General features: G+C 39.2%; 1 protein-coding gene and 1 pseudogene across 9 annotated transcripts in view; both read left to right on the forward strand.

Annotated features, from left to right (window-relative positions):
• Positions 1-12,789, forward strand: part of DLG2 (discs large MAGUK scaffold protein 2) — a 2,272,173-nt gene that overhangs the window by 1,922,324 nt on the left and 337,060 nt on the right. For all 9 annotated transcript variants that reach the window (XM_030918836.1, XM_030918835.1, XM_030918840.1 and 6 more), the window contains one exon: positions 4,732-4,834. In XM_030918836.1, the coding sequence (XP_030774696.1) occupies positions 4,732-4,834 (103 nt within the window). The remainder of the gene's footprint in view (positions 1-4,731; positions 4,835-12,789) is intronic.
• Positions 489-2,087, forward strand: LOC104662559 (annotated as a pseudogene).

Genomic DNA, 12,789 nt, shown 5'->3' on the forward strand with positions numbered 1-12,789 from the left:
AATGAAAGATGCCCAAGATACATTGCTCAATGAAAAGCAAAACAAAAGCTGTCAAATTATATATGATATGACCTATTCAGTTAAATAAAAAGGCAATAATATATTAAAATATGTATGTAAGGAGAGCAAGCGAAATAGAGATAAAGTCATATGCTTGCATGTGCATACAGTGAATCTTTAAAAAGTCCACACAAGCTGGAGGAGGAGGAGGAAGGAGGCGGGAGGAGGAGTTGCTGGAGGAAAGGCCAGCGCAGCCGTCGCACCGGTCCTGAGCAAGGAAGTGGAGACCGGCCGCCTTCAGAGACGGGCTCTTCCTATGTTGCCCAAGCGGGTCTTGAGCTCCTGGGCTCAAGTGATCTGCCCACCTCGACCTCCCAAAGTGCTAGGATTACAGGCGTAAGCCACCACGCCTGGCCGACCATCTCATTCCATCATGCCAGAAGTGAATCCCCTCCATTTTGATCCTTTGGATTAGGTAACTAGTTGTAATGAAGAAAATTAGTCTTAAAACCTTCTGGAAATCTTTTAACTTGAATAAAAGTAAAAAATAAACTGATTCATGGTAGTACAACAACCATCGCTAGCCAGTGACTTTGGAAAGATAATTCCTTATTTGGTAGCTGCTATGGTAAAGATACAGCCAGCTGCGATATCAACAGGGAAGATGAAAAAGGCGGGGAAAAAAATAGATCAAAAAGCAAAAGCTTGATGGATAGGTTAAAAAGGCGGCTTTCTGCCAAACAGAAGCCAAAAGGCAAGGTGGGCACACCCTCTGGGAGCTCTGCAGATAAGGACACCTTCTCCTCCTCCTCAGCACCGATAATCTTTAAAGACATGAGAGCTCAGAGGCCGATAAGGCCATCTGCCTCCACAGCCATCACTGCAGTCCCATGCCGTGGCCTCTTCAGCCCACAAACTCTGAGGCGACGTGCATCAAGATGGAGGTGAGAGTCAAGACCACTCTTCCAGCCCGAGTCCACCCCTGAATGGTGTCCGGAAGGATTTCCATGACCTTCAGTCTGAGACGGCGTGCCAGGAACAAGCCAATTCACTGAAAAGCTGGGCTTCTCAGAACAGGACCTGTATCTTCCCCTGGATGAACATGTGCCTGTCGTTACTGGACTTCTGCCTCAGGACTACGTTCAGTATACTGTGCCTTTAGATGAGGGGATGTGTCCTTTGGAAGGATCACGTAGCTATTGTCTGGACAGTTCTTCTGCCATGGAAGTCTCTGTGGTTCCTCCTCAAGTGGAAGGGCGCTCTTTCCCTGAAGATGAGAGTCAGGTAGACCAGGACCTAGTTGTTGCCCCAGAGATCTTTGTGGATCAGTCCATAAATGGGTTGTTGACTGGCACTACGGGAGTCATGTTGCAGAGCCCGAGAGTGGGTCACGATGATGTCCCTCCATTCTCACCATTGCTACCTCCAATGCAGAATAATCAAATCCAAAGGAACTTCAGTGGACTTACTGGCACAGAAGCCCACGTAGCTGAAAGTATGCTCTGTCATCTGAATTTTGATCTTAACTCTTCTCCTGGTGTTGCAAGAGTTTATGTCTCAGTGGAGAGCAGTGGTCCCATGGTAGTGACAAGTCTCACAGAGGAGCTGAAAAAACTTGCAAAACAAGGATGGTACTGGGGACCAATCACATGTTGGGAGGCAGAAGGGAAGCTAGCAAGTGTGCCAAATGGTTCTTTCCTTGATCAGGACAGTCTGAAGAGTGTTATCTTTTAAGCTTGAGCTTTCGCTCCCATGGTAAAACACTTCACACTAGAATTGAGCACTCAAATGGTAGGTTTAGCTTTTATGAACAGCCAGATGTGGAAGGGCATACATCCATAGATGATCTAATTGAGCATTCCATCAAGGACTCTGAAAATGGAGCTTTTTGTTATTCAAGGTCTCAACTGCCTGGATCTGCAACTTACCTTGTCAGACTGGCCAAGTCGGTGTCTTGGTTCATGCAGGTGCACTTGTTGCAATACCTGTGTCGTTTTGTTACATGTCAGTATACCAGAATAGACTTAAATCAGAAACTGCCTTTGCCAAACAAAATGAAGGATTACTTACAGGAGAAGCACTACTGAAAGACTGAGAACCCTGCGTCTTGCACTTTGGGAATAAGAAAAGGAGATCGAAGTACAGTTTATAAACTTTCCTTGCCATCAAAATCTTTTGCTGCCATAACTATTTCAGTTTTATGTGTAAGAGTCATCAGTGGTGGTTCACGCCGTAATCCCAGTACTTTGGGAGGCCGAGGCAGACGGATCATGAGGTCAAAAGATTGAGACCATCCTGGCCAACATGGTGAAACCCCGTCTCTACTAAAAATACAAAAATTAATTGGGCGTGGTGGCGCGTGCCTGTAGTCCCAGCTACTTGGGAGATTGAGGCAGGAGAATTGCTTGAACTCAGGAGGCAGAGGCTGCAGTGAGCCGAGATTATGCCACTGCACTCCAACCTGGGCAACAGAGCCAGACTTTGTCTCAAAAAAAGAAAGTCATCAGTTTGTTTAGGGGTGAGAAGTGTCAGCAAGGTGTCTTGGATTTATTTTGGTTCTCTAAAAAGGGAAGTCTTGAGGTTTTAGAAGTGTGAATTATCTTTCATCAATGTGCAGAGTAATCACAATGTGAATTATCAAATTCTCCTCAATGCCCCCCCCGCCCCACCCAGTCCTTTGCTGCTATCCACTGTGATTTTTATGCATTACACAGAATGGAAATTGCTATGTCTTTTTAACAACACTTTTTTCTAAATTATTTCTTAGGTTGTGCTAATTGTGTTGGTTGTGAAAAGTTGAGCTTTTCTGTTGCCTTCATTTTCATCTTATAGTTTGCCTATTTTAATAAACGGTGTTACATTAAAAAATTGTAAAGAAATGTTTACCACCAATTTAGAAATTGTTGCCTTTTCTGTCATTAAACTCGGGTACAAATTGCCATAACATGAAAACCTATGGAACTAGAATTATGATTGAAGAAATATTAGATGATCATAAAAGAAAAAAATACACTAAAGTGGTTACCTCTGGAAACGGAGATGGTGAGGGGACTTTTACCCTTCCTTTTAGACATTTCTGAAACAGAATGCATTTGCCATGATCATGTATTATTCTTTTATAAAAAGTTAACCTTAACTGTTTGACAAGAGAATAAATTATTTGGCATGTGAAGTTTGTGGAATTCAGCCTCCTGTAGGTAGTAGCCTGGATCAAATTGCCTTTCCTGTCTCTTCTGGCCGGCAGAGTCATACTTCTGACTCATCAATAGCCTGGACAGTCTCTGAAATGACTGTATCTACCAAGGAATAGACCTGGAATTTTATAGTTTAAGGGGACTTTAGACTCAAAAAGCCTAATAGTCTCTTCCCTCCTAGAGAAGAGAAAAATTGAGGCTCAGAGAAGTAGTATGGCAGTCAGTCAGAAGAGAGTGGCACAACCAGATCAGGCCTAGCTCAGTGGACTCCCCAATGTTACCATGTAACCAATGCTTTCTGTAAGGAGTTCACCACACTAGAAAGCCAGGGACGAGGCAAGGAAAATTACCAAAGAGAATAAGGAGACGTTAACAAAGTTATTATGTGAGGATGAGGATGTGCAATTTAAGCATATAGATGTCCCAGACCTGATGGGGAAACAAAGTAGTAACCCCCATCTACCACCCAATGTCATTGTCAAATAGGATTGATGAAAAGCAAAATATATATATTTTGAATGTATATAAGCTAATCAGTTCTTTTATTCTTCTTTCATAGCCCATGTCAACCTGCCCCATGAACAAAAGGAAGCAGAATTCTGCTATCATCTGCAAAAAGCTAGTTTTTTGTAGGTTAGAAAACCATACCTACTGTGTGTTCATCAGAAAAACTTATTGGGGGTTTATCTTGTCTCCCTCTGTGCTCCAGTCATTGTCCCTCTTCTGGGGCAGACGGAGAACTCTGTCGTTGGAGAGCACTTATTAATTACATTGCATTGACTTAGACTGAATTGATTCAAGAAAAATTTTAGCATTTGCTTCTTATTAAATTTGACTTAAGAATGATTTTCACCCTGGCAGAGTTTGGAGCTTTTAAGATGTTCTGTTTCTCTTTCGGTATAGGACCTAAAATGGGAGTTAGCAATAGCTAAATAAACTCCAGGCACTCTTTATTTCATTTTTGTCAGAATTCATTCTGGAATTGTATATGAGAAATAGGACAGTCAAGTATATTTTAAAACAAGGCTTAGGGCTGTCTCACCAGGCTCAGGATGACAAGGCTAGGCAACTGACCAAAGAGAGGGACTTTGCAGCCAGCTGGCCCCATTTTATACCATGTCCCCAGAATCTCATCTGAATGCTTTAATCTTTCAGCGTATATTTGTCTATTACATTATATGTGTCTCTATCATCCTGTTTTCCCTCTAATGTTGAAGGCTCATATTTATCCCTATTTACCCTAGAAATCTAGGAAGCTCACAGAGGCTTATTAAATGCATACACTAGAACATGGATAAATAAAAATGTTTCCAACCTGGTCAGACCATGGCACAAACACCACAAGATGAAATTTAATGTCTCTCCTAACTAAAAGTGATTAAGACCATGAAAGTCCATAAACACCTGAGTAGGATACGAGGAGTTTCTGAGGCATGTGATATAATGTTAGACAGCATGGTTTGGGGGAAACTTTTTTCTTCTATCAGAATAATATGCCTTATGAAATACCAAGATTCTCTGGCTTCCTTTCTTTCAGGTGAATGGCATTGACCTCCGTGGTGCATCCCACGAACAGGCAGCTGCTGCACTAAAGGGGGCTGGACAGACAGTGACGATTATAGCACAATATCAACCTGAAGGTCAGTCAGAACTCAAACTAATAATGTTCTGATATGTCTCTGTGTGGATCTGTACCCTCATTACTAATCAATTATATGAACTAGAGTCACCATCATTGGTGTTTTGTAAACCTACCTATAGAGAAAAATTGATGGTTCATGTCCAAAGAACATGAACCATGGCTTTGTTACCTCTAATCTTCCAGGAAAATATCAGGCAGTTAGAAAGGCCTATGAAATATGAATTCATCAGCTTTATTTCATTTATATTCTTATCTGGTACACACTTTCGGTCACCAATGGATGCTGTAAAAACAGTTAAGACTTAAGAAGCAAAGGGGAGAGATTTCATCTACAGAAATAGACCAGTAGACTGTGTTCTCTCCTCATGGCATTAACTTAATTCTCATTGACACTAACATGGCTTTTGGAGGTTCATGATTGGGATTTTCTTTACCTTTACTCCTACAATATCCCTTGTTTGAAATAAATCACTGTAAACCGTGAAACTCGGTGAGATCATATAAATTGGATTAGCCAACTTAAACTTGATGAGATATCCTCAATTGGATTATCCATGCTCTGCTCTTTGGTTTATTTAAACGTCTGTTTCTGTGTTTAAAATGAGGCTCAATGAGACAACTGGGATGTTACTTATTGTATGGTTGATTTCTTAGAACATGCATATATAGGTTGCTCCTTTGGAAATGAAACGTACTTAATTTAAGCACACAATTATGGGTCAGATCTTGTTATTAAAAAAAATAAGAGGAATATGGCTACTGTCTTCAAGAAATGAAGTGCATTGCTTTTGGTCCACATGGCTAGCAAAGAGGAGTGCTAAACAGCTGAACATGAGACTACAAGATGTCTTCAAGGAAGAGCCTCTGTGCATATGAGTATTAGGAGCTCCTTTTCAAGTGATGATTTGTTAGCATCAATGGGTCTATTGTTGTTTGGAAGCCTGAGGTTTGTGTCTTGCCTGTGACAGCTTAGATCTTATTAATGGTGGCCAATCACATGCTCTGCCCATGAATAAAGAAAAGATTTTCTTCCATGCATGTTTTGACATGTTACTTTCAGTTGTGCCTGGCTTGAGAATTAGAATTTGCAATTAATTTATTCCAAACTTTTAATAAATGTTTTCTTCTATGTGGCCTAGGCCAGATATGGCTAGAGAGTGGGGAAGAGGGGAATTGCTATGGTCACAGATGGATAATGACAACACCAAGGAAACATTCTCTTCTCAGATAGTTTTGAAAAGTCTTTCTATTTGTTAAATATTAGTAGACTTGCATTTTAGTAGGGATAAATGCTTTAAAAAGTATCCATTATAGGCCGGGCACGGTGGTTCACACCTGTAATCCCAGCACTTTGGGAGGTCAAGGCGGGCAGATCACAAGGTCAGGAGATCAGGACCATCCTGGCTAACACGGTGAAACCCCATCTCTACTAAAAATACAAACAATTAGCCGGGCATGGTGGCGAACACCTGTAGTCCCAGCTACTTGGGAGGCTGAGGCAGGAAAATGGCGTGAACCTAGGAGGTGGAGCTTGCAGTGAGCCAAGATTGTGCTACTGCACTCCAGACTGGGCCACAGAGCAAGACTTTGTCTCAAATATATATATATATATATATATAATATATATATGTATGTGTATATATACACACACACACATACACACACACATCCATTATAAAACTGAAAATTAAAAGATATGTGCTAGCACCATTTGATTAACAAATTCTACTTCATATAGAGTAAGAACTTTTTCATTAGAATGTTCCATTTTCTTAATAGCTGTTTTTTTTTCAGTCTCAAACTGTATGCCCTTCACCATTACCTGACATGTAGCATAAATATCCCTGTTTTCCTGTTTCTGAAAAATCTCATCTCAAACAATTCTGCAGATGATAAGATGGTTAGAACCATGGATACAGCAATTAGAAGCTCTTGATAATGATTTCAAGCTTTAAAGTTTACAGAAAAGAACAAACATGTCCCTGTTCTATCAATGTAAATCTTCCTCTTTCTACTGGAGCCTCCTTACATCTTGGTTTCCTTTAAGTAATAGGTTTAATTTGGATATTATTCTGTAGTTTATCAAGATGCTTGTTCAAAGCATGTCCTATAAATCATATAAATTGATTTTTAAAGTATTTGTAAAGAAACTTGCAAATAACAACAAGCTTTTTTGCAAAATGCCAAAGTATAGATTGGATTCACAGAATGACTTATCTGTTTTAATAGCCTAACTGTATACTAATTTGTCGCAGTTTTTTTTTTTTTTTTTTTTTTATACTTTAAGTTCTAGGGTACATGTGCATAACGTGCAGGTTTGTTACATATGTATACTTGTGCCATGTTGGTGTGCTGCTCCCATCAACTCATCAGCACCCATCAATTCGTCATTTATATCAGGTATAACTCCCAATGCAATCCCTCCCCCCTCCCCCCTCCCCACGATAGGCCCCGATGTGTGATGTTCCCCTTCCCGAGTCCAAGTGATCTCGCAGTTTTAAATTAGTTGGAAATGTGGTAATGGCAACATCAAGCAATCAGATTTTTTTCCTCTCCTATCCAAACTTTATGTGTAACTGAGCCTTGATTTAACTGCAGTTTTCAATGAAAAATTAATCAAATTGCTGTTTAGAGACATTTAAATTGTATAACAGTTTTAGGAAATATTAAACAATTTACTTTTAAAATAACAAATGAAATGAAGAGTGCATCATGAGATTCCATTAGGAAATTCTCAGCAGGTCTCCTTTATCTGCACCCATTTTGTGAGTCATTCAACCCTTAAGACAGTGCTGAGAGAAGATTCTATTGACATTTCTTTTAGTATGGTCAAGAATTAGGCTTTCAGTAAATACACTGTTCAGTCATAATCAAATGCTTTATCAAAAATTTCCTAAATGTATTTCTCAGTATTATCAGATGCTCAGAAAAATCTGCCCCTAACCCCAAGTAATAAGGATAGTCTTTATCTTCAAGGATTTTTAAATCTTATTGGGGAAAAGAGATTTTTATACATTTAATAGAGTATAGTTCCTGGTAACATATGATCAAATTGAATGATCCTAACAGCAGCGTTTCTAAGAATTATGGAATGTCAGAGAAAGGATAAGCCTGAAGGGGTCAGGACAGTGCAAGAGTACACCATGGAAAAGTGGAAGTGGAGCCAGACCTTGAAAAATGGATGAAATTTCTATTCAGGAGTGGAGGGAGAAAGAATATCTTGCTAAACTACAAAATTGTGAGTTCCATGCATTGCAGACACCATACCTATATTTTGTTCACTGATAGCTCTATCTCTGGTGTCATACTTGGTATTTCTTAAAGAGTTGCTGAACTAATGGATACAAGCCTACCATTCCTCAGTACTTGAGTTATCACTTGAAGGTAATTAAAGGTTGAAGGGATTCTTCATTTTCACTACTTGCGCTTTTCATTTTTGCTTCAAAGACGTAAAGGAATTGCTAAAGAAATGTGTATTGCAAAGTATAAAACTATTTCCAACTGTGCTCCTCGTACTGCTTAGCATATTTTTGTGATAATTATAAATAATTTATAAAATGTATAATTATCATAATGTAGCAATAAATGTCCTATTTGGCAAGTTTCACTTCACAAAGCGAGATCACAATTATACTCACTTCTGCTTAAAATGAGCTTGTCTCCAGTTGTCCATATTACTCTATCCATCCTCAATCTTATTCAATGTCTGGTTTATGGTAGTAGAATTAACACCAGTTTGAAGAGTCATATATGATGTTTTTCTCTGGTGGTGTGATTGTGATTCATTTTTGCCATCTTTTAAAATTCAATTTTATCATGCACTTACTTTGAAATTAACATGTATTACATTCATAAGAAGAGGAAAATAATGAAATTGTTGTTTTCCTTTCTTTCAAGAGGATTACATATGTTATACTTCAATAATAATTCCATTTAAGCACTATGCAAAGTTAATTATTGTAAACTTTTAATTACCTATACCCAGTTAGTGAAGTTACTGTAATGCCACTTCGCACAAGGAAATATAATGCCTTATACACATGTGCACCCATAGGTACCCCTTCCCTTTCCTTACCCTTCCTAGACACCTTCCCCTTTGATTTCAGAATTATCTTTCTAAGAGATATGACACCAAGATGCCTGTGCACAAACTCCTTGCCCTTCACAATATATTCCCAGCCAACTTCCATGCTCCATTCCACACTCACCCTCCACCACCCACAGTATCAGCCTTTTTCATTGTCCCCCTGCTACACAGGACTGCTCTCTGCTCTTACACTTGCTCCTGAACTGTGCCTTTGCTCTGTGGATTCCTCTACCCAGAACTGCCTTTCTCCCTTTCCACCTGCAGGATTCCTACTGATCTTGAGAGCCCTCAGATGTCAATTCCACTGCCAAGCCATCTTTAATCTGCTTAGTCAGCATTGATTGATTCTTTATCTGAATTCCCCAAAACTGTATGTAAACACCTGGTGTACCCATTATCACAGTTTGCACACCTCTCCACTCGAGTGAGCTCCTAGACAGCAGAGACCCTTCTGTCACTGATTTTCTGTCTTGTGTTAATCCATGCAATATGAATTTGACTATAGTTTATTAATGAGTTACTGAATGGGTCTGCTCTTAATTTAAATGCAATATAATGTTTTCAGTGTGTTGACATATACTAATAGTAGGTGCTTAAGAAATGTTTGCTGAGTAAATATTGAAGGAATGACATGTTTACATTAGATGTAGAGATGGTAACTGAATCCCTGGTTTGGACATTTGGTGTTGACACAGTTTTTAGATGGTACCTTTTTGTTTTCAGTTACAAAACCTTTAGCAACCCTAGTAGATAAACTCCCTTTCCCCTGCAGTTGCAGAAAATCTACAGCTGTTGTTTTTGTAATATAGCACAAAGACAAGGTGATTAAAGCACTAACATTTTTTTTCAAGTTCTGAAACTCAACTTTGACACCATTGATGAATAAAAAGGGCATTGATTACAACCTAATTATACATTTTTCAAAAAAGATAACACAACATTTCCCCAAGTTAGATCAGGGCAAATCTGATCTGTATTTGCTGCCTTCTTTCTAATAATATCTACATTTATTGTGAGATAACTGATTAGGTTTGCAATAATAAGCCACCAGACATTCACTTGGAGAACTAGGTAGGCATTAGCTAGTATTGGATAAAGCTCACAAGGGAGTTGATGAAGAGGCAAGTGGTCCCTATGAGAAGCACAAATTCCTTTACCTTTAATGTGACCTCTCAGGACATTGTTGGAGAGACTGCAAGGGTTTCAGAAGTGGCCTACAGGTAGAAAAGAAGTCGTGGATGGTATAGTCCTTACCAGTGATCAGGAACTTTGGTAGATAGTGAAGGGACCTGATTTCATCCACCCTTTATTCTTTAATAAGGTACTTGAGTTAAAAGAAAATCCCAAAGAGCAGAGTTGATAATTGCCTGGAGACTCATAAGTGTAGTCTGGTTTATGGAATTGTGGCAGAGTGACTACATGGTTCATTTATTCTTTTATACATTCATTCAATCAATAGGTATTTTTTTCTGGATACTTATTATGCCTCAATCCATGTTATAAGGAAATAACAAAGCAGTGAGCCAAAAAAGGCCCTCTCAAGTAAATGTAAAATGTGTCAGATGGTGATGAGCAGTATAAAGAAAGAAGAAGCAGGAGAAAGATGATAGTGACAGAGAAATATGTAGTGGGCAAGGAAAGCCGTGCTAATGAGGTGATATTTGATTTTTTTTTTTTTTTTTTTGAGACGGAGTCTTGCTCTGTCGCCCAGGCTGGAGTGCAGTGGCCGGATCTCAGCTCACTGCAAGCTCCGCCTCCCAGGTTTACGCCATTCTCCTGCCTCAGCCTCCCGAGTAGCTGGGACTACAGGTGCCCGCCACCTCGCCCGGCTAGTTTTTTGTATTTTTTAGTAGAGACGGGGTTTCACCATGTTAGCCAGGATGGTCTCGATCTCCTGACCTCGTGATCCGCCCGTCTCAGCCTCCCAAAGTGCTGGGATTACAGGCTTGAGCCACCGTGCCCGGCCTAGGTGATATTTGAACAAAGATCTAAAAGAAATGAGGGAGTAATCTATGCAGGCATCTGAAGGAAGAAATGAATATTCTAGAGTTTTGTTCTACCAAATGTTGTCTACAGACCAAAAGCACAGATATTAAATGAGAGCCTTCTTAGAATTTTAAGATCTCGGGTCTTAACCCAACTCTACTGATCAGAATCTGCATTTTATCAAGATTCCCCAGATAACTTGTACGCACATTGGAGTTTGTGAGGCATTGCCCTAACACACTTGGAGACCTGCAAAAATTCTCACTTGTCACTGTTAGGTTGGACTCCCTCTACCTAGAGAACTGGGTAAAGTCACATGAGGCTGCACCACTAGATTTGATTTCTGGCATGTGTCACCCAATGATTGGTCATGGCTCAGTGGTTTTAGTAAGGATAGGTCAAACAGCAGGAGATTTAAGAATTTCATGTGCCATTCAACTCTACTTTGTCTAACCCGGCCATCTAAATACCAATGTCAAGCAAATTCATAAGTCTTGCTAGAACTCCTCAGCTAGTGAAACAATGAACCTATTCAGGCTTCATTGCCTTTAGTTATGTCCTCTTCAGCAAGTGAGTTTAGAAGCAGTGAGCTGGGATGAAGTAACATTGATTCCGATCCTCACAGAGGCCTCTGTGAACCAAGGGAGTCATTAAGGCTTCACTATTAAATTTGAATAGCTTACTTCACTTTAATACAAAAACTCATGTAAATAATCTATTTAACTCCTTTTAAATTGTGAGGCTAATTCAGAAGGAAAACTATTTCTTCTTTTCAGCAATAAGTGAAACTCTGATGTTATTTGCGGTAACCGCTGTCACAGAGCTTAAACCACAGTTGGACACCATGGTGCATTTCTCTATGGGGTCAAAGATACAATGAAAGCTTGACACGAATATACAGTTTATCCCCTGAAAAATATAGACACCTTCTGTACCTGAAGGTTCTCAGAAATGAAAGTACATACACCATCCAAGAAGCATACTTACAATGCAAGACATATTTCTTTCTTTAAATCAGCATCTATGTAGGCTTATGCATATGAATGAGCAGCTGTGGCATGTTGAAACACTTTCCCAACTCACGTAACTGCATCGCAAATACCCAGGAAAGATTTTTAAAGTCCAGCTGTGGATCTTGATCAGAAATTGCATCAGAATCATCAGAGAACATTTAAGATAAGCTTTCAGAACAGAAAGTACCGTACACGACTTGGAGTAGACAAGACCAGTTTTCTGGTGCAAATTCCAGCTCAGGTGAGATAGAAGCATAAGTTTCATTACTTGAAAGTTTTGTCACTAACATTACGTCTTTTCTTTGCATTTTTAATACGTAAGGAGAAATGAATGCACAACCTATTAAACTTGATAGATTCTATGTAGTTTAACTAGAATCACTAAGAAATAGAAATTAAAAGTTTTAGGAATCCTTAAATATCATCTTGTCAAGTTTACTCATTTCACAGATGGAGGAACTAAAGTTCGCCATCTAGATAGGAAAGCCATTGAATATTTTAAAATTGGTAGAGCTGTTAAAGCTGAGGCTAGCTGAGCAGTTAGTAATTTCCTTGATTTTTAAAATTTACTATAGTAGCTCATGATGGGGAGTGGCTTTAGTAGCCCAAGGAATGGAATCCAATGAGATTATTATAATCAAATGGACATAAAGGGGTCAAAAACTTTCTGAGGGAGCCTCACCACTTTGTCGTGCATACTGTATCACTTTCATTTCTAGCATGTTACTGTTGTTAATTGTTATTGTTCCTGTATCACAACTGAATGATGTATACATGACAGCATTAGTATAAGTGTAGGCAACTATTGTTAATTTTTAAAATAGCCACAGATCTGGAAATAGTTATTTTTTCGACAAATAGTTCAAA

This window comes from Rhinopithecus roxellana, chromosome 15, assembly GCF_007565055.1.
Source record: "Rhinopithecus roxellana isolate Shanxi Qingling chromosome 15, ASM756505v1, whole genome shotgun sequence".
Lineage (NCBI taxonomy): Eukaryota > Metazoa > Chordata > Mammalia > Primates > Cercopithecidae > Rhinopithecus > Rhinopithecus roxellana.